This window comes from Crocuta crocuta, unplaced genomic scaffold (assembly GCF_008692635.1).
Source record: "Crocuta crocuta isolate KB4526 unplaced genomic scaffold, BGI_CrCroc_1.0 scaffold112, whole genome shotgun sequence".
NCBI classification, from domain to species: domain Eukaryota; kingdom Metazoa; phylum Chordata; class Mammalia; order Carnivora; family Hyaenidae; genus Crocuta; species Crocuta crocuta.
Window position 1 is genome coordinate 4,824,495 of NW_027528818.1, and position 18,299 is coordinate 4,842,793.

The following is an 18,299-nucleotide window of genomic DNA, read 5'->3' on the forward strand; positions in this document are numbered from 1 at the left end:
TGCACCACTCTGAAATTTCCACCGGCCTGGGAGATTAGGAGGAGGAATGGGGGAGGGAGAGGATCCTGGGACTGGGCTGTGACCTCTAACCCAGCAACCACGTCCTCATCAGAACACACTGGGAGCCTCAAGGCTGGCTCTCAGCTGGAATGGCCCCATTTCACCTTCATGCCACTCCTGGCTGTCCTCTACCAAGAGATCTGGGTCCCAGTCTACGTAATAGCTGCATCCGAGGGTGGGTCACAGAATCAGGCGCTCAAGTTCTCAAAGTGTGAAGGGACTTTTACACCTCTCAGTAAAATCTTTAGCTGAATGCTTTGGTTCCTTACAACAGCCTGCAAAATGGTCATCCAAACTGGATTAATAAAATATAATCATAATGATCATTGATTATGCCCCTCTATAGTTATTGTGCTAAAGTCTTATTAGTATTGTTTCATTACAGCCTCACAGTATCCCTATAACTGCAATTATGATTGCCACCCCTATTTTACACACAGGAAAACAGGTGTAAAGAGATTAAATAAGTGGGGCACCTGGGTGGCTCGGGAGGTTAAGCATCTGACATAGGCTCAGGTCGTGATCTCACTGTTTGTGAGTTCGAGCCCCGCATCAGGCTCTGTGCTGTCCAAATAGAGCCCGCATAGGATCCTCTGTCCAACTCTCTCTTTGCCCCTCCCCCGCCTCTCTCACAAAAATAAACAAACACTTTTTTTAAAAAAGGAAGATTAAATGAGTTGCCTGAGGTCACATAGTAGCAAATGGAAGATTCAAATCCAGGTCCTCTGACAATATTTTGATGCTCTGAATTAATATTACACCAAACTACCCACAACAAAGCACCCGTAGTGATGCGAACTCCTTACCAACAGCCGCACCCTCTATCTATGATCACCTTGACTAGTAGAATATTTTTTACACTTACCAAAAATCTGCTCACCTGTACTTTCCCTGCCTCAGCACTAATGCTCTTCCCTAATTGTGTACAGAACAAATTTCACCTGTCCACCGCACATGCCTTCAAGTGTCTGAGGACAGGAATGTCCTATTCTCCAAGTCATCTCTTCCTCTTCATTCTCTGGTCCCTCTGATGGGCCTCAATCCCTGTCAAACACATTTTTCTAAACCTCATATATCACTTTCCCCACCTCTTCCACCAGCTTCTCCTGAAGATGAAATGAAATTAAGTGATTTTATTTATTTAGTTAATTTATGTCATGTTTATTTATTTTTGAGAGAGAGAGAGTGTGCTAGCAGGGGAGGGGCAGAGAGAGAGAGGGAGACACAGAATCTGAAGCAGGTTCCAGGCTCCGAGCTGTCAGTACAGAGCCTGACATCTGGGCTTGAACTCGGGAATAGCAAGATCATGACCTGAGCCGAATTCAGATGCTCAACTGACTGAGCCACCCAGGTGCTCCTGAATTAATGTGATTTTAAAAGTAGAAGTGTTGCAAATCCCTTCATCATGTATACAAACCAAGTAAAGGCTATATATTCCATATGACTTCTTTGAAACTTTTTATACAATTTGTTAAGAAAATATATGAGTATACCTAGCCATTCTACACCTTCAAAGCATAGGAAAATCATGTCATAAATATATTGGGAAGGCAGTTTGGGTATCATATAGTGACAGAGGGTTTGGGGGACAGAACCTAAGTGTACCATTCAGGGGTTACATGACCTAGGAGAAGATTCTAAACTGCTCTGAGCCTCTGAGTTTCCCCACCCATGACGTGGAATTAACAGTAGTACATTTTTCAAAGGGCTGAGATGAGGAGTAAATGTGTTAAACTCCATAAAGTGTTTAGAACAGTGTCTAGTATGTGCTATGTAAGTATTTGCTACGAGCATAAAGTGGATAAATCTTTCATAAGCTTATGCCAGTTATGTACAGCTGGTGCTAAACACAAAGATTGATCCGTTAATAAGAATAATGGGCGCCTGGGTGTCTCAGTCCATTAAGCGCCTGACTTGGGCTCAGGTCATGATCTCACAGTCTGTGAGTTCGAACCCCATGTCAGGCTCTGTGCTGACAGCTCAGAGCCTGGAGCCTGCTTAGGATTCTGTCTCCCTCTCTCTCTGCCCCTCCCCGACTTGGGCTTTGTCTATCTCAAAAATAAGCATTAAAAATTTTTAAAAAATAACCTCTTGACACAGGAATATTCATTATAAAAGTGAAGAATACGAGTTCAGAGAAGTAATTTGTCCATGCTCACTCAGCCAGTAAGTATCTTAGCTAGAATTTGCACATGGGCTTGTTTCTCTTAAATTTTTGTGCTATGCCACCTTAGAATGAACACAGAAGATTTTCTCCTTTAACACACAGCTTGATAGTCTCTCTCTTTGGGCTGGACTGGACCAAGAGAACCCCTTCCTGCCCTCTCCATACTTTCCCAATTCCTAAGGGCAGTCTCCTTCCATTTACTTATCACTGCATACAGGTGGACACCTATGGATCATTAATATTCATGATTCTTTTGCAAGCTCAGATAAGCACATCTAGATCCCAAGTGATGTAGGCAATCCCACTAATTTGCTTTTATAAATATTGGACTGCAATAAGCATTATCCTATATATGACTTGTTCTCATTTTGGCTAATTATTTTAGGGAAGATATCCAGAAGTAGGATTCTTAGATCAGAGGATATGGATGTTGTCTTTGCTCATTGCATATTGCCAAACTGTTTCCCAAAAGAATTATGCAAATTTATAATGCCGTCATTAATGCAGTACTGATATTATAATTATCATGTTTTTAACATTTACAGTTTGTAATTAAAACAGTCATCATTTATGTATATTTATAATATTAAATTTATAATATGAAAATGTACATGTAAATGTAATAATTATAATTTTGGTAGAGACAGAGTATTAATTTATTAGGGGAAAAAGGTAATTATGTTGTTAATGACATTAAATATATCCCCCCTATTTTTAAAATTTGTATTTCTTTTTTTATAAACTGTCTCTTCTGTTGTTTGCACAGTTGTCTATACAAGCACAATGTGGTGTTTCCTATGGTTGGTGAGAGAATTATGGGAAAGGGTAGAACACTATTCAAATGCACAGCATCATCCTTTTTAAAAAGTGTATATCATTTACTGTCAGATTGGTTTCCATACAACACCCAGTGCTCATCCCAACAAGTGCAGCATTATCTTTTTTATTTAATATGGAGACATTTGTTCAGTGATTCCTGATCGACCACAGTTTGAGCAAGTACAGTTGTAAATGTTGCTCTAAATTTTCAGAAAGGAAATAGGAATTTAGTACCTTAAGAACTTGCTGCCTTTCCTTAGCTACGTCATAAAAGGGCTGTTACCCCTGCTCACACTGACCTACTCTTCACCTCTTCTTTGTGCCAGAGAAGTCTGACCTTGGGGATGCCACTCTACCCTAATGTTCTCTCCAAACTGAGGCAAACTTTCTCCTATTTCCAAGGGCCTCTCAAAATGATTGAAGTAGCCTGCTCCTTGGAATCCAGAACCATTTTCAGAGTCTTGAGATCCTATGACCATAGGGTCTCCTCATGTGAGGCTTTTGACTTCTGCTGCTTCTTTGACCATTAGTATTGTCATTGTGCCTGACACATCTCAGGTGCTCAGTCACCATTGAACTAAACCGGTACCATCACCTGCAGCGGTCTCTTAACTGATGGGGTCTAATTGTATCCCAGACGCTCAGGCTGTCATTCCTCCTATGGTCTCAAATAAGTCAACCTCTTCATCCTGCCACAGCCTCTCCCCACCTGTTCTCGCCTGTTTGAAACTTCCCTATTTCTAATGAATCTTTTCTTCATGTTTCCTTCCCTTCTAATGGTTTTCATCCCCCCCGGTCCTCTAGCGTGTCATACCCTGCCTCTGAAATATGCAAACATGTACCTCATGGAAGCAAAACAACTTTCAGTTTACCCTGCTTCTTCTTCAAAAATGTACTGCATAGTCCAAATCCAAAATGTATAGTCCAAATCCAAAAATTCTATACCCACCCACTGCCTCCAACTCTTCATCAGGAAGGTAATGTTGGAGGAAAGGGCAAAGAAAGAGTGTCTTCCGCCAAGACTGAGTCTTTTCAACTTCTCCAAAAAAGTATAGGAGATGTTCCCGCTTAAAACAACCACCATTCCATCATATCTCACAACTTCATGGGTCAAAAATGTGGGGAACGCTCAACTAAAAGATTCTTCTGTCCTACTGACAGCGACAGAGATGACTTGGTGGCATGTAGAGAGCAGGTGGGTTTATCTGCAGAATCCAAGATGGCTGCACTCTCATGGCTGGTGCCTTGGTGGGTGGGCTGGATGCCTACACGGGGCCTCTCTAGTATGACAGCCTCGGAGGACTGTATTTCTTACTCGGTGGCCCACAGCTCCAAGTGTTCCAGGTGACTAAGATAGAAGCTGAAAGGATTTTTATGATTTAGTAGCAGAAACCACAGAGCATCAGTTCTATCTTATTCCATTAGCCAACGCATTCACAAGCCTGGCCAGATGCAAGGGAAGGGACACGGACTCTGACCTTTTGATGGGAGGAATTTGCTATTATGTTTTCAAACCACTGCAGAAAGAACACTGTGAAGGATTCAGGTTAGTGTTGAGTTGTGGGTTGGGGACGACTCAGTTGATAGCAGATGTTCACTAGAGTCACCAAGGAAAAATGCTCCTCTCCCTCCCCTCTTAGACACTTAGTCACACTATACTGAACATTCTCAATCTCTGCTTAGCCATCGGCCTCAACCTAATGACTCCACCACGGCACACTCAAGATGACTGATAGTGTTTGAGCCAAATTCAATAGGCTTTTCTTCATTGTTGTCTTCTTTAACATTTCTTCTAAATTTCACAATAGTTGAGACCCCACCCTTCCTTAAATTATATTCTCTAATATCAGGGTTCCATGACCAGATACACTACCAACTTTACCTTTTGACAAAATCATTCTTCCCAGGCCATAACTCTGCATACCCCTACAGCTTGGCCCAATCCTACTGAACTCACTTTTCATCACATCTATATTGCTGTCCTCCATATACCTCCCAGCTCTGATCTCTTGTTCTTTTAGTGTGTTATGTGTAGTTTCCTATGGTAGCTGTTTACCTATGATAAACACTCTTCTCTTCAAACAATTCCAAGACTTTAAAAGTTAATCTCATCTCCTTGCCCCTAAAATCGTCTCATGACAATCAGCTGGCACCATCACTGAGCTTACTATCCATGTTCTTTTATGTATTTTTTTAATGTTTGTTATTTTATCTATGAGAGAGACAGAGTGCATACAGGGGAGGGAGACACAGAATCTGAAGCAGGCTCCAGGCTCCAGGCTCTAAGCTGTCAGCACAGAGCCTAACATGGGGCTCGAATCCATGAGCAGTGAGATCAGGACCTGACCCGGAGATGGATGCTTAGCCCACTGAGCTTTCCAGGTGCCCCACTACTATCCATGTTCTTAAACTTAGAGTCAGCTCTGAAAAACCTTTGACTCTACATCCAACCATTCATAAAGCTGTATTGTCTACCATATTAAATAAGACATTTACATGAGAGCACCTTACAGTTGTGAAGACCTACACAGGCATGAGGCGATAACATGAACACACATCTGGAATAGACTTTCAGATTCAGCCCTCAGCTGGCCTTGTTTGGCTTCCTCAGTTTCATCTTTTACCAATTTCATACTCTGCCTCTCTCCTTCTTCCCCATCACACATTTTCTCAGGCAGGCCAACAGAATGCATTCCCATATATTTACCCTGCTTTCCCCAGATCTTTGCCTTTGTATATACCACTTACTTGCCTCAATTGCTCTTTATTTCACAGGTGTTTGCAGAGGAGGAAAACCAATGTCTTCATCTCTTGTTTATCCAGAGCTCATCCTACCTTCACCATTGATTTCCTCGAAATCTTTCAGGCATGTCCTCCCTTGGAAGGCCCCTAAATGGCTTGCACAGTGCACACAACCTGTTCTTACAGAGTATTTGGAAATTATTCTCTAGAGGCTCTGTATCCTATTTTCCCGGTTCTTGAACCAAAAGAATAAACGAATGGTCACACAGAGAATGATCTCTGCACAGGGTAGAAGTAGGAAAACTCCTCCTCCCACAACAAATATACATTGCAACAACATTTAATTTATCACTATAGGTAAGCTAGCAACAGATTTCACACCTGGGATGTCTCTGGAACCATATTTTACCAGAAGGAAGCAAAACTGGGAGTCAAGGTGACCAAGCCAGGGAAGGGAGGTGGCCAAACTGCCCCTGGAGCCAAGGGACATGCCGCTGTCCTTTCCATTTCCCTCTCCTAAGAAACGAAAGTAAAAGGAGCAAGTTGTATCTCGCTTCATAGAGCGCTTTAGCAATTGACTATTTGCTTTCTAGTATGTCGGTGATTTCGTTTGACATCCGCTACAAAAGGTATTCAAACGAAACGCTTTATTTCTCTTAAAAGTTCAAAGTGTTCTTGGTTCCTGCCTGGGATTTTTCCCGAGTCTGGATTTGGCAGATGGAAAGGAGAAAGGAGGATGAGAAGTTAAAAGGAGAGGAAGGAAGCCGAGAGGATGCCTGCAAGTTTCCCGGGGCGTCAGAAGGCTAAAAGCGGAGCTCCACTCTTGCTTGGGTGAATTCCCAGGTCGGCAGGACCTTTGACTAGGATCCCCGAGATCGCGCTTGTTTAGGGACCCCGCACCTGCTCCGGGCCCCAGCCTAGGGCACGTGGCCACCAGGCGCGGGGCTGCGGCAGGCTGCGGTGCGGTCCTTCGGAAGTGCCCCGCGCAGGGCGCAGAAAGCTAGGTGCTCAGCGAAGGCCTTCGGGATAGGGAACAGCTCTCCAAGCGCGGGGCGAGGATGCGGGTGGGAGGGACTGGCGCCCCAGGGCACGCCCCGGCCAGGTCCACCCCCCTCCCCCCCCAGCCCCCCCGCGGGGGCCCGGCGCGCCNTCTCTGAAGTCAGGGAGCAGGTTTGCTGTCCCAGCGGGACAGGAGAGGAAAGGCAGGGAGAAATTCCATCTTGTGGGGGCCCGAGTCCTTCCGTCCTTGCGCCCGCTCGTTGCTCCGTAATTTGAGCGAAGATGGTGGGCCTGACAGCCTCGGACGTGCCCCCGACCATGGCGGTCAAGATCTTCTCTGCTGGCGTGGCGGCCTGTGTGGCGGATGTGATCACCTTCCCGCTGGACACAGCCAAAGTCCGGCTACAGGTAGCGAGCGAGATGGACAGGTGTCTCAGGGAGAGAGAGGACATCTATTCTGTGCGTCCTTTGACAGCGGCTTTGGTTTAACCACCCCTTCTCAGGCAGGGCCCATGGCCACCTGTAACAAATGGTGTGGGGTTGTGACTGTATGACAGCGCTGGATGCTTTAGGGGCGGGAAAGTGGAACTGCTTTGAGAGTAACGAAGAACTACAAAGAGCCATAGAAGATAGGTTGACCATGTCGCTGCCAAAACCCCCAAAGTCAGGGTGTACTAAGTATTCTAAGAGCTAACAATACCAGCCTCTCCCAGTTTACAAGCCAGGCTCTTGGCCTTTCTTAGTTTGGCAGGGACACATTCCCATCTACTGGTTAGGGGTTCTGGAGAATTTATGGAGGGAGGGTGAAAGTGTTCAAAATATGCATTGTAGCTGATCTCTCTGCATATATATGTAGCTAGAGATATGTAGGGAGACGTTGCTGAAAAGAAAAAAGGAACTGAAAATAGGAGCACAGCGGGAAAAATCTTGGCTTAAAGTTTCTTCTGCACGGAGAACAGCCTATGGCCAGTTTTTATTTTTTCCTCACCAGTTAGGATCCCCTTACTCAATTTTAACTTCGCTCTGACCTGTCCTTTCTCATTTCCAGATCCAAGGTGAATGCCGGACCTCCAGCGCCATTAAGTATAAAGGTGTCCTGGGAACAATCACCACTTTGGCCAAAACAGAAGGGCCTCTGAAACTCTACAGTGGACTGCCTGCTGGCCTCCAGAGACAAATAAGCTTTGCCTCTCTTAGGATCGGCCTCTATGACACCGTCCAGGAGTTCTTCAGCACAGGGAAAGAAAGTAAGCAGTGAGCATTCCTGGGAAGGATAGATAGAGAGACATGCCCTGAGCCCAGCTCTGGTCAAAGCAGTGTTACATGCAGGGTAGTGGTCTCCAAAACAAATTGGCAAGGAAACACCCAATATTAGCTTGGTACTCACTGTTCATGGAAAGAAAAGGAAGCGTGCAAAATCGAGTTTTCAGATGCAGATTTATACTTGTAAAAATTAGCCAGTGAATCCTGGACGTTTGGGGTGTCATTTGGATAATCCATCTGTAGAAGATGGATGGGCTGCAAAATAACGTTTAAGTCAAAGTTCCCCGAACAGTGGAGTCTCTCAGGAACACCGGAGGAGCTTGTTAAAAATCCCAAGCGCCGAGGACTACCTTGTCCTCCGAATCTGAATCGCTCAGGCTGGGATCAGGACATCTATGTTCTCACAAGTTTCCTGGAAGTTTTGGCATGCGACAAATTTGAAGACCTTTGGTCTGAAGGGAAGAAAGCCAGACCTCATGAGGAGCGCTGGGAGGGCAGGGAAAGGCTCGTTTCCTTTAAGAGTGTCCTTGTCAGGTCTCCAGCATCGGAGGAGACCAGAGAACCGAGTCAAGTGCAGCGGTGGGGAAAGACCACAGAGAACTTCAGCTGTAGTGGGTTTGTTTACGGGAAGAAAGGAAAAGTAATGTTTCTTGAGTGCAGCGTCTACCAAGCTTTCCTGTCAGTTTAGGCAGCATTGTTTTGAGGCCTTACTATGAGCTGGACACGATGCTAAGTGCCTCAGATACATCACCACTGGAAAGGTACTGTTATTTTTATCCTTTAACAAATGGGGAAACCGAAGCACAGAGAAGTTGTATAACTTCTGTTATAAGATCACACAGTTGGAAAGGGGCAGAGCGAGAGTTCAAAGCCAGGAAGTCTGGCCTCTGACCTCAGGCTCTCAACCATGGCACTCTCCTGCCCCCTGTGCTGTCCATGTGATTCTATGCATCATCCAGTCCAACAGAGCTGTGGGATGCAGTGTTGCTCCCGTAGGGGAACTGAGTATCAGAACAGTTCAGTGATATCAAGACCACCCAGCTAGCAAATATCAGAGTCACTTTCTTGTGGAGAAGACAATCCAGAGAGAAGACATACTGGTGACAAAATGAACACATTACGTGACTACTTAAGCAGATTTTATCAATTCTGCTTTAAGTAACATTAGGATGGATGTGAGGGTGATCTGGCTGTGACATCTGTCACCCCATCGATTGCCAGGGTTGATTTGGCTGATCTGGCTGGCTAGACAGGTGTCCCCTCCCTCCCTCACCACTTCACATGTGTCCCTCCCAAAGCTGCATGTGCAGTCAAAGAAGACAGCCTTCTCCAATTGAAGAGGATCATTCTCTGGTCAAGGGTATACAAGTGACTGCGCTCCACTGTTAGAACCTCCAAAGAAGCTCTCAAGGCCCATTTGTAGGAGAATGTAGGGTAGTAAAGTCTTCAAGTCCACAGACATGTCCAGATGAGGCACTGTAGGTTGCAGTCTGCCTTTCTTTAAAAAAAAAAAAAAAAGTAACCTTGGGAAAACATAACTTTATGGGACAAATTATAAATTTTGGTTATATAAATCTATTAAGTTTATCTGCACAAGTAGTTTCAGAGTAAAGTCTAGATGTTTTGAGGTCAATACCGCCTTGTCCTGTCTGTAGATGTAGCAAGAGAAGAAACACAAACAGGATGTAATGCTGCCCATTCTGGTAGTTTTCTTCATAACTGATTGTTCTAACCGATTGTTGAGTACTTTAGGTACTAAGTTAATAGGACATATTTTGGCAATATTTTATGTTATGCCCATTCCAGATTTTATTGCGCTGCCATGTGCCAGAAACCATGTTAGATGCATAGATTATATGTGTCTGAGTAGGCAAGAGATCACGGTTCCAAGTATGAGATGTGAATAGGTTAATAGATCACTGTGTACTACGAGATAGGCTCTATTAGAAGTAAGTACAGGATGTTGGGCACACGGAAGAGGAATGGTTAACCTAGCCTTGGGGGCGTGGTTGTGCAAGATTTTTCTGAAGAACTCATGTCGGAATTGAATCTTGAAGGACCAATAGGGGTAATAAGGTGAGGTGAGGTGATGAGGAGAGACCTTCCAAGTAGGGTGAAGGTCATGTACGAAGACACAGAGAGGAGTGGCAAGAACACACAGGGCAGAGAGGGAGGACAGCTTGGCCGGGAGGAAGAGACAAAGCCAACACAGGAGGGAGTCAAATCACAATGGACCTTTCATAAACCATCTTTATTTTCAAAGATCACTTTGGCAGCAGTATCTAGAGGATGGAAAGAAAGAGGGCAAGAAGGGGATAAGTTAGAAAATAAGAAATGATCAGGGTAAGCTAAATAGATGGCAATAGGGAAGCAGAAGAGAGGTCAATCAGAAAGATTTAGGAAGTGTAACTGACTGAACTTGGTAGGCGACTGGCAGGAAGGTGTAAGCGAAAGGCTGGAATGTAAGATGGCTTGTGAGGCTCTTGCTCAAGGTACCATTCATGGAGGGAGGGACTATGGAGACTTTCTTAGGGGGAAGGTAAGAAATTCACTTGATGGTATGTCAACAAGTAAGGTCGAGTTAACACATGAGCTTAGGAGTAACATCTGGGCTAGATTCCAGGGAGTTACAGAGCAGAGAGATCTAGTGTGAAAATGACTGAGAAGTGATTGATGTGCCTAACAACAAGAGCTCATGGGTCTTTAGCAAAAACATCAAAGGGGGAGTAGTGGAGATGGAAGCTAGATTGTGGAAGATTGAGGAGGAAATGGGCCATGGGAAGTGAAGACAGGAAATATAGGCTCTCTCTCAAAGGGCTTGATGGGGAAATGAGTAGGCGACTGGAGAATGAGTGCATTAAAATAAGATTCTAAGTGGTGCCTGGGTGGCTCAGTTGGTTGAGTGCCCGATTCTTGATTTTACTCAGGTCACGATCCCAGTCGTGTTATCAAGCTTGTCATTGGGTTCTGTGCTGAGCATGGGGCCTGCTTAAGATTCTCTCTCTCTCTCTCTCTCTCTCTCTCTTCCCTCTCACCTCCCCCTGTTCCCAAAAAGATTATAAATGTGGGCCCAAAGTAAAGGGAATTGTAATCATATGATCTTAATCATATCATCTTAAAAAAAGATGGTTATCTATTGGATGCTCAGCTCTTGGACAAGCATGATGAGAAAAGAGTATAATCACACAGCTATGAAAAGAGCTGCTGTACTTCCTATATGCAGGACAGTGTGTTAAGTGCTATATTGATATTATTTTAACTGACACAGTGATTCTATGAGGTAGATATTATTATTTCTATTTTACAGATTAGGAAACAGAATGACGGAGAAAGTCCTTGATGAGTAAATATTTTTGATCCATACTTTAATTATAAGAATGAGCTTGGGGGAGGAGGCTGCCGGACTATTTGTAGCTCATTAAATAATATCTGTCTTGAGTAACCTAAGCTAGTTGTTTTCAAAATTTCAAGTCAAAAATCACCTTCTTCACTTCTTTCTTCTTTTTTTTTACTTTTGTTCCCTTTGTAACCTTTCGTAACCTGACACCACTTGACATCCCATATGGGGCAGTTTGTCCATTTGGGGTTTTCCTAAGGCCTCCAAGTCCAATAATTAGCATCACCATTGATGAGAGGAAGGCTAAGCATCTCTGGTGACTGGTGCCTCCTCTAGTTGGGAAATACTGAAGAAAAAGAGGCAAATACAGGAAACAACTAAGCACTGTTTAAACAAGCACTTTGTTTCTTTGTCCTTGAAAGTCTTTATTTAAAAAAAAAAAAATTCTAGTCAACTTTGAGGTTTCTTGCCCTATAGTGATTCAGCCCATTCTCAGTACACGATCATCCCATGCACAAGCACTGGGGAAATAGAAAAGATATAAAGATATAATAAAACGAACTACTAAAATGAAAAAGACACAGAGCTCCATTCTGGGTCTTGGTTTTTTGTTTTCGTTTTCGTTTTGTTTTGTTTTCATTTTTGCTTGATAAATATTTTCTCTCTCTGGATCTCAGCAGCTAGTTTAGGAAGCAAGATCTCAGCTGGCCTGACGACTGGAGGAGTGGCAGTATTCATAGGGCAACCCACAGAGGTCGTGAAGGTGAGACTTCAAGCGCAGAGCCATCTGCACGGACTCAAACCTCGATACACTGGGACGTACAACGCTTACAGAATTATAGCAACGACGGAAGGCCTGAGAGGCCTTTGGAAAGGTAACTGACTTCAAGGTGAATTTGATAATGATCAAAACACATGTATCCAATTAGCAATTTATCCTATAATGGAGCTATTGAACATTTCCTTCTTTCCAGGGACTACTCCCAACCTGACAAGAAATGTCATCATCAATTGTACAGAGATAGTTACTTACGATCTAATGAAGGAGGCCCTGGTGAAAAACAAACTCCTATCAGGTAACTTCCTATTATATGTAACAACCAGGTCTGCACATTTATAGTCTCATTTTGGAGCTTCTCTAGCTATGTTGTACTGAATCCCTTAATTGTAACAGTTTTCTCTTTTAAAAAATTAAGTAATTTTGAATATAAAACTTTTTTTTTTTAATGTTTATTTTTGAAAGAGAAAAAGACAGAGTGAGAGCAGGTGGGGGTAGAGAGAGAGGGAGACACAGAATCCAAAGCAGGCTCCAGGCTCCAAGCTGTCAGCAGAGGGCCCAATGTGGGGCTTGAACTCACAAACCATGAGATCATGACCTGAGCCGAAGTTGGCTGCTTAANCAAAACAAAACAAAAAAACCCAAACTCCAAACCCTAAGTATTAGAAGTTTTGCTTCAACAAAAAGAAAATGTAACTATATTCTTATATCAGCATTATTCTCATTTAATACTAATATATGTAACTTTTGTTGGCATCTTATTCTTTATATAGCATTATTCAGGAGGTGAGTCCATCCCACACTCTATCCAAATGAGCTGGTTAAATAAGGAGCTCATCAGTGTTTTTATCCAAAAAGTAGTACCGTTGGATAGATTCCTAAAATATTCTTTTCTTATTATTTTTTTTTACATTTGTTTAGTTTTAAAAGACAGAGAGAGACAGAGCACAAGTTGGGGAGGGGCAGAGAGAGAAGGAGACACAGAATCTGAAGCAGGCTCCAGTCTCTGAGCTGTCAGCACAGAGCCCCACGCAGGGCTCAAACTCACAAACCATGAGATCATGACCTGAGCCAAAGTTGGACACTTAACCGACTGAGCCAATCAGGCGGCCCATAGGTTCCCAAAATATTCTAACAGGTTCTAAGACATTGAAATTCTCTCTGAACAATGATTTTAATTCAATAAAAAGTTATTAGATGCCTATGCATCAGGCATTATGCCATACCCTAATGGCACAGAGAAAACTGACAGGTTCTTTTCCTAAGGCATTTACAATCCACTGTGCCAGGGACTATTTGCTATCTTCTTGGTAAAGGTAAGTGTAACCTTCCTTACTATATTTTATTTATAAGACATCTACATTGGTCCCCTGATATCACTAAGTTTATAAGGATCTGATAGAGAACTAAAACCAAGAAGCTTCTTCCAAAAGTCTGATGTTGACTTGTTTTATCGGTCTGTTTTAGATGACCTACCCTGCCACTTTGTGTCAGCTCTCATCGCCGGATTTTGCACAACAGTTCTGTCCTCTCCAGTGGATGTGGTAAAAACCAGATTTGTTAATTCTCCACCAGGACAGTACACAAGTGTGCCCAACTGTGCAATGACAATGCTCACTAGAGAAGGACCATTGGCTTTTTTCAAAGGGTAGGATATAGTCTTTTCTATCTATAATGCTGTGTTCAGGGTATCTATGTGCTTTGAAATGCTGTCTTGTCTAAATAGTTGACATATAGCTGACCAGCCTTAGTCTAAGCAGTATACTTAGTATCTGCTTTTCCTTGCCATAAATATCTCTCCAATCCCCCAACGCTGGGCCAGAAAATTAAAAACTGTGAATATTAAATTTTCTCAGCCTTGATCAGAAGCTCACTTAAAATCAGTGACCTCTCACTTGGTCCTGGTCTATGGAAATGTAGACAGGATTTTGCCTTATCAGGGCTAGAGAACTATAGAGTGGATGGAAAACAAGAGAGGAATAAGAGAAAACAGGATGTGATCTTTACTATTTAAATGTTTAAAAATATTTTTAAATGTTAAGTTTTTATTTTAATTGCAGTTAGTTAATATACAGTGCTCTGCTAGTCTCAGGTGTACAATATAGTGATTCAGCACTTCTGTACAACACCCAGTGCTCATCACAAGAGGTACATTCCTGATCCCTATCACCTCTTTATCCATCCCCCACCCACCTCCCTTCTGGTAACCATCAGTTTGTTCTCTATAGTTAAGAGTCTGTTTCTTGGTTTGTCTTTATCTTATTTTTTTTTCCTTTTGCTTGTTTGTTTCTTAAATTCCACTTATGAGTGAAACCATATGGTATTTATATTCCTCTGACTGACCTATGTCACTTAGCATTATACTCTCTAGCTCCATCCATGTCATTGCAAATGACAAGATTTCATTCTTTTCATGGCTGAGTAATATTCCTCTGTGTGTGTGTGTGTGTGTGTGTGTTGTGTGTGTATGTGTACCACATATTTATCCATTCATCTATCCATGAACACTTGGGCTACTTCCATATCTTGGCTACTGTAAATAATGCTGCTATAAACACAGGGATGCTTGCATCACTTTGAATTAGCATTCTTGTATTTGGGTAAATACCCAGTAGTATGATAGCTGGAATTTTCACTATCGTAATCTGATGGACTCAGATTTTTAGATTGTAATAAAGTAAAACTAGAGAAAAATCATTGCCACTGACCTGGAAAAGTGATGCAGAAAATGATGTGGCTTGGATAATTATTATACACACCTAAAACTGTGTAGATCACATTTCCCATTAAGTAATATTATATTGGAAACTGCCTTCCTAAGCAAATACAGTATGAACTAATTTATGGATATACTCCACAAGGATTAAACTCTTGATAATAACAAAATCCTACAACCCTTTAAAATTGTAAGGCAGTGCCTCAAACCTTACCAAATAAGCATTAATGCAGCAGACACACGATACACAGGTTTCCAATTCACCGTAATCAGCACCTATATGTTAATACAAATGAAATACACTATAAAATTAATTTAAGAATGGATATATCAGTTATCAACCATTAACCATTTAACAATATATATTTTTTTCAAACTTAAAACCTCTTGGGGATACATGTGGCAACAAGGATGAAGCCTTGAAACATTATGCTAAATAAAATGGGCCAGCCCAAGAAGGACAAATGCTGTGGGATTTCACATACATGAGGCACCTAGAGTAGTCAAATTCATAGAGACAGAAGTGGAATCATGGTTAGCAGAGGCTGGGGGATGTGGCGGCAGAGGGGATTATTGTTTAAGATGTATAGTTCCCATCAGGGATGACCAAAAGGTTCTGGAGATGGGTAGTGGTTGCTCACAGTGTGAATGTACTTAATGCACTGAACTACACACTTAAAATGGTAAAATGGTAGACTTATGTTATGAACATCGTACCACAATTAAAATACACACACGTGCACGTGCACGCGCGCACACACACACACACACACACACACATCCAGGAGTCAGGAGAAATGTGTTGAGACCTACACAAAACAAAACAACACAACAAAAAACAAAACCACACACAAAACCTTTGGGGGCCTGATTTTTATAGGCCAGATCTCTTTAAAAAATCTATCCAAGGCAGATTTAACTGATGACATCTTTTTCTCCTGGAACATCTCATTGCTGCAAACAGGCGTTCAAAATCAGTCATTTGGTCTGCACAGTTTGACATAATTCTCAAACATAACACACACACACACACACACCCCACAAAATGCAAAACCAAAAAGTGCACTTAGTCTCTTGACAGTTTAAAGACAAGAACTGCCAAGATCTGGACAGCACGAATTTCTTCACTTTGGAAAATGGTCCACTTACTCATCACTTTTTCTTTGCTTTCTCCTTTTCCTCTTTCCACAGTTTCTATCTCCCATTCAGAAAGCAGAGCAAAACAAAACAAAACTCTCCCCACCCCTCAAAAAAGGGGAGTTATTGGAAAATGCCCTTTTGGAAAGGGGGGAGTGAAGGCTGTGTATGTATGTATCGAGATGGGAACACCTGGGTTTTGTTGTTTCACAGCAGTTCTAGACAATTAGGTGAAACATTATTTTAGGTGCATAGTAGGGAAGGGTGAAGAATAGCTACCGGGAAGCGCCTTTATTTGAGAAGAGCACTACAGTGAGAGGTATTAGCTGTTTGTGCTGCAATAGCTTTAAGAATTCTAACAAACTCAGAGAATGGTGACGTGCACTTTTCTAGATTTGTGCCTTCCTTCTTGCGACTCGGATCCTGGAACGTCATTATGTTTGTGTGCTTTGAACAGCTGAAGCGGGAACTGATGAAGTCAGGGCGGACCATGGACTGTGCCACATAATCGCCTCCAGGAAAAGGATGTAACACAATGGTGGGAATCTGTGCTGGCTGGCCAGATAATTAAAACCCAAAACAAAACAAAACAAAACAAAAAACCTACTCACTTTATTTCACCCTAGAAAGATAGAGGAATTCTGATCGAGTTGTGGGCTTTTTAAAGAAAAATTCATATTTATTTCTTGTGACTTTTATTCCCAGTGTTTTCAGAGGGAGAAAACAAAACACTTAGTATGCACCCTGGCAAATGCAATGTCCAGATAAGTGACTGCATCTGCCTGACTGTTTGGGGTGGGCTGGGGTCTTACGATTGGATATGAAGAACTTTAATATGTTTTACTTATAATTCAAGCTGACAGAAGAGGAAAATGGAGTGGTGCATTTTATGTTTATAAATATTTAAGGTGAACAGTTATCAAAGAAAATACAATGTTTCCTTTTAATTTATTAACCCAGTTGTCATTTAATATATTCAATAAAGTACTGCTAATACCTTAAAAGTTTGCCATTTTGGATCTATATCTGAATGTAAGCTTGCGGTTCACCTAGATTACAAAGTGGCCCAATAACAAGTGAAGGTCTTTAGAACCAAAAGGCAAAAACTTACTTTAAATGTAATTGGTACAGTCTTTAAAAAATTTTGAGAGTCTATATTTTATGGCACTTTTAACAACTTTTAATCTAAGACACCATAATCATTTGGGCATATTGTTATTAGAGTCATGGTATCAGGGTACCTGGGTGGCTCAGTCAGTTGAGCATCTGACTTTGGTTCAGGTCAGATCTCATGGTTCATGAGCTCGAGTCCCATGTCAGGCTCTGTACTGACAGCTCAGAGCCTGGAGCCTGCTTCAGATTCTATGTGTCTCTCTCTTTCTGTCCTTCCTCCTTCCTTCCTATCAGAAACAAATCAAGATTTTTAAGAAATTTAGAATTGTGGCATCTATCCCAGAGTTAAAGCACTTTTGAGCCAGAAGGTACCTTTGGTTAGACAGAGGAACGGTCTTAGATTTCTACTGAGATAAAAATGAATCTTCATGGCATCTTTCCAGCAAAGCTAAATTCATTATTAACACCTACAATAACCCTTTTTTCATGCCTTACAAATGGAGTGCAGAAGAGATAGGGAAAGAATAAACAAGAGATTTACAAAGTATAAGACATGGCCCACGCTTGTTTCCAACCCCAAACAAGAATAGCAGAAGGACCAGGAAGCCCACAGGCTGTCAGGCAGTATTCTCTTTGCTTTAATCAGCTCCACGTTATTATCTACTGTTGTGTTTCTCCCCTTGACTTTATGAGGTTTCCCCGGTGCTTACTTCCCCTGTTGTTACCTGCAAAAGTGTCTTGTAGCAGATGTCTTCAATATCCCTCACCTGTCACTGTGCTCTCACCACTTTAGCACACACGGACCTGACTTCCTGTGGTCATGTCAGCACCTCTAGAGGATCCTCGGGCCATCAGAGCCATCTTTGCACTCCTGTGCATGCTAGAAGAGCAGGGAAAATAACACACCCCTTGCCCAATAACTGATGGGAGTTGGTGCATAAATACTTCAGTCCCCTTACACCCAGGTCGAGTCACCCCTCACCTTCACCCAAGGGCTCAGAATCCAGTTACACACAGTGTTATTTTGCTTAATACAAACCCTTTATGGGATGACTTCAATTCCCTCCATCGTTTCCCCACCCCTTAGCAGCACTTCCTGGGATCACCTTCCAAACGAATGACCCATCCTTATCTCTAGATCTGATTCTGGGAGAATCCAAACGACGAC

The 18,299-nt window shown here is 42.4% G+C and overlaps 1 protein-coding gene across 3 annotated transcripts; it reads left to right on the plus strand.

Moving 5' to 3' along the window:
- Nucleotides 1-7,069: 7,069 nt before the first annotated feature.
- Nucleotides 7,070-16,824, plus strand: UCP1 (uncoupling protein 1). 3 transcript variants are annotated; one of them, XM_077755893.1, is made up of 6 exons: nucleotides 7,070-7,195; nucleotides 7,836-8,034; nucleotides 12,065-12,262; nucleotides 12,362-12,463; nucleotides 13,633-13,813; nucleotides 16,412-16,824. In XM_077755893.1, exons 1-6 carry the CDS (start codon nucleotides 7,070-7,072, stop codon nucleotides 16,524-16,526), a joined length of 921 nt encoding a protein of 306 aa, XP_077612019.1. In that variant the 3' UTR covers nucleotides 16,527-16,824. The 3 variants fall into 3 exon arrangements, with proteins under 3 accessions (XP_077612019.1, XP_077612020.1, XP_077612021.1); XM_077755894.1 differs by lacking the exon at nucleotides 12,362-12,463; XM_077755895.1 differs by lacking the exon at nucleotides 12,065-12,262.
- The last annotated feature ends 1,475 nt before the right edge of the window (nucleotides 16,825-18,299 follow it).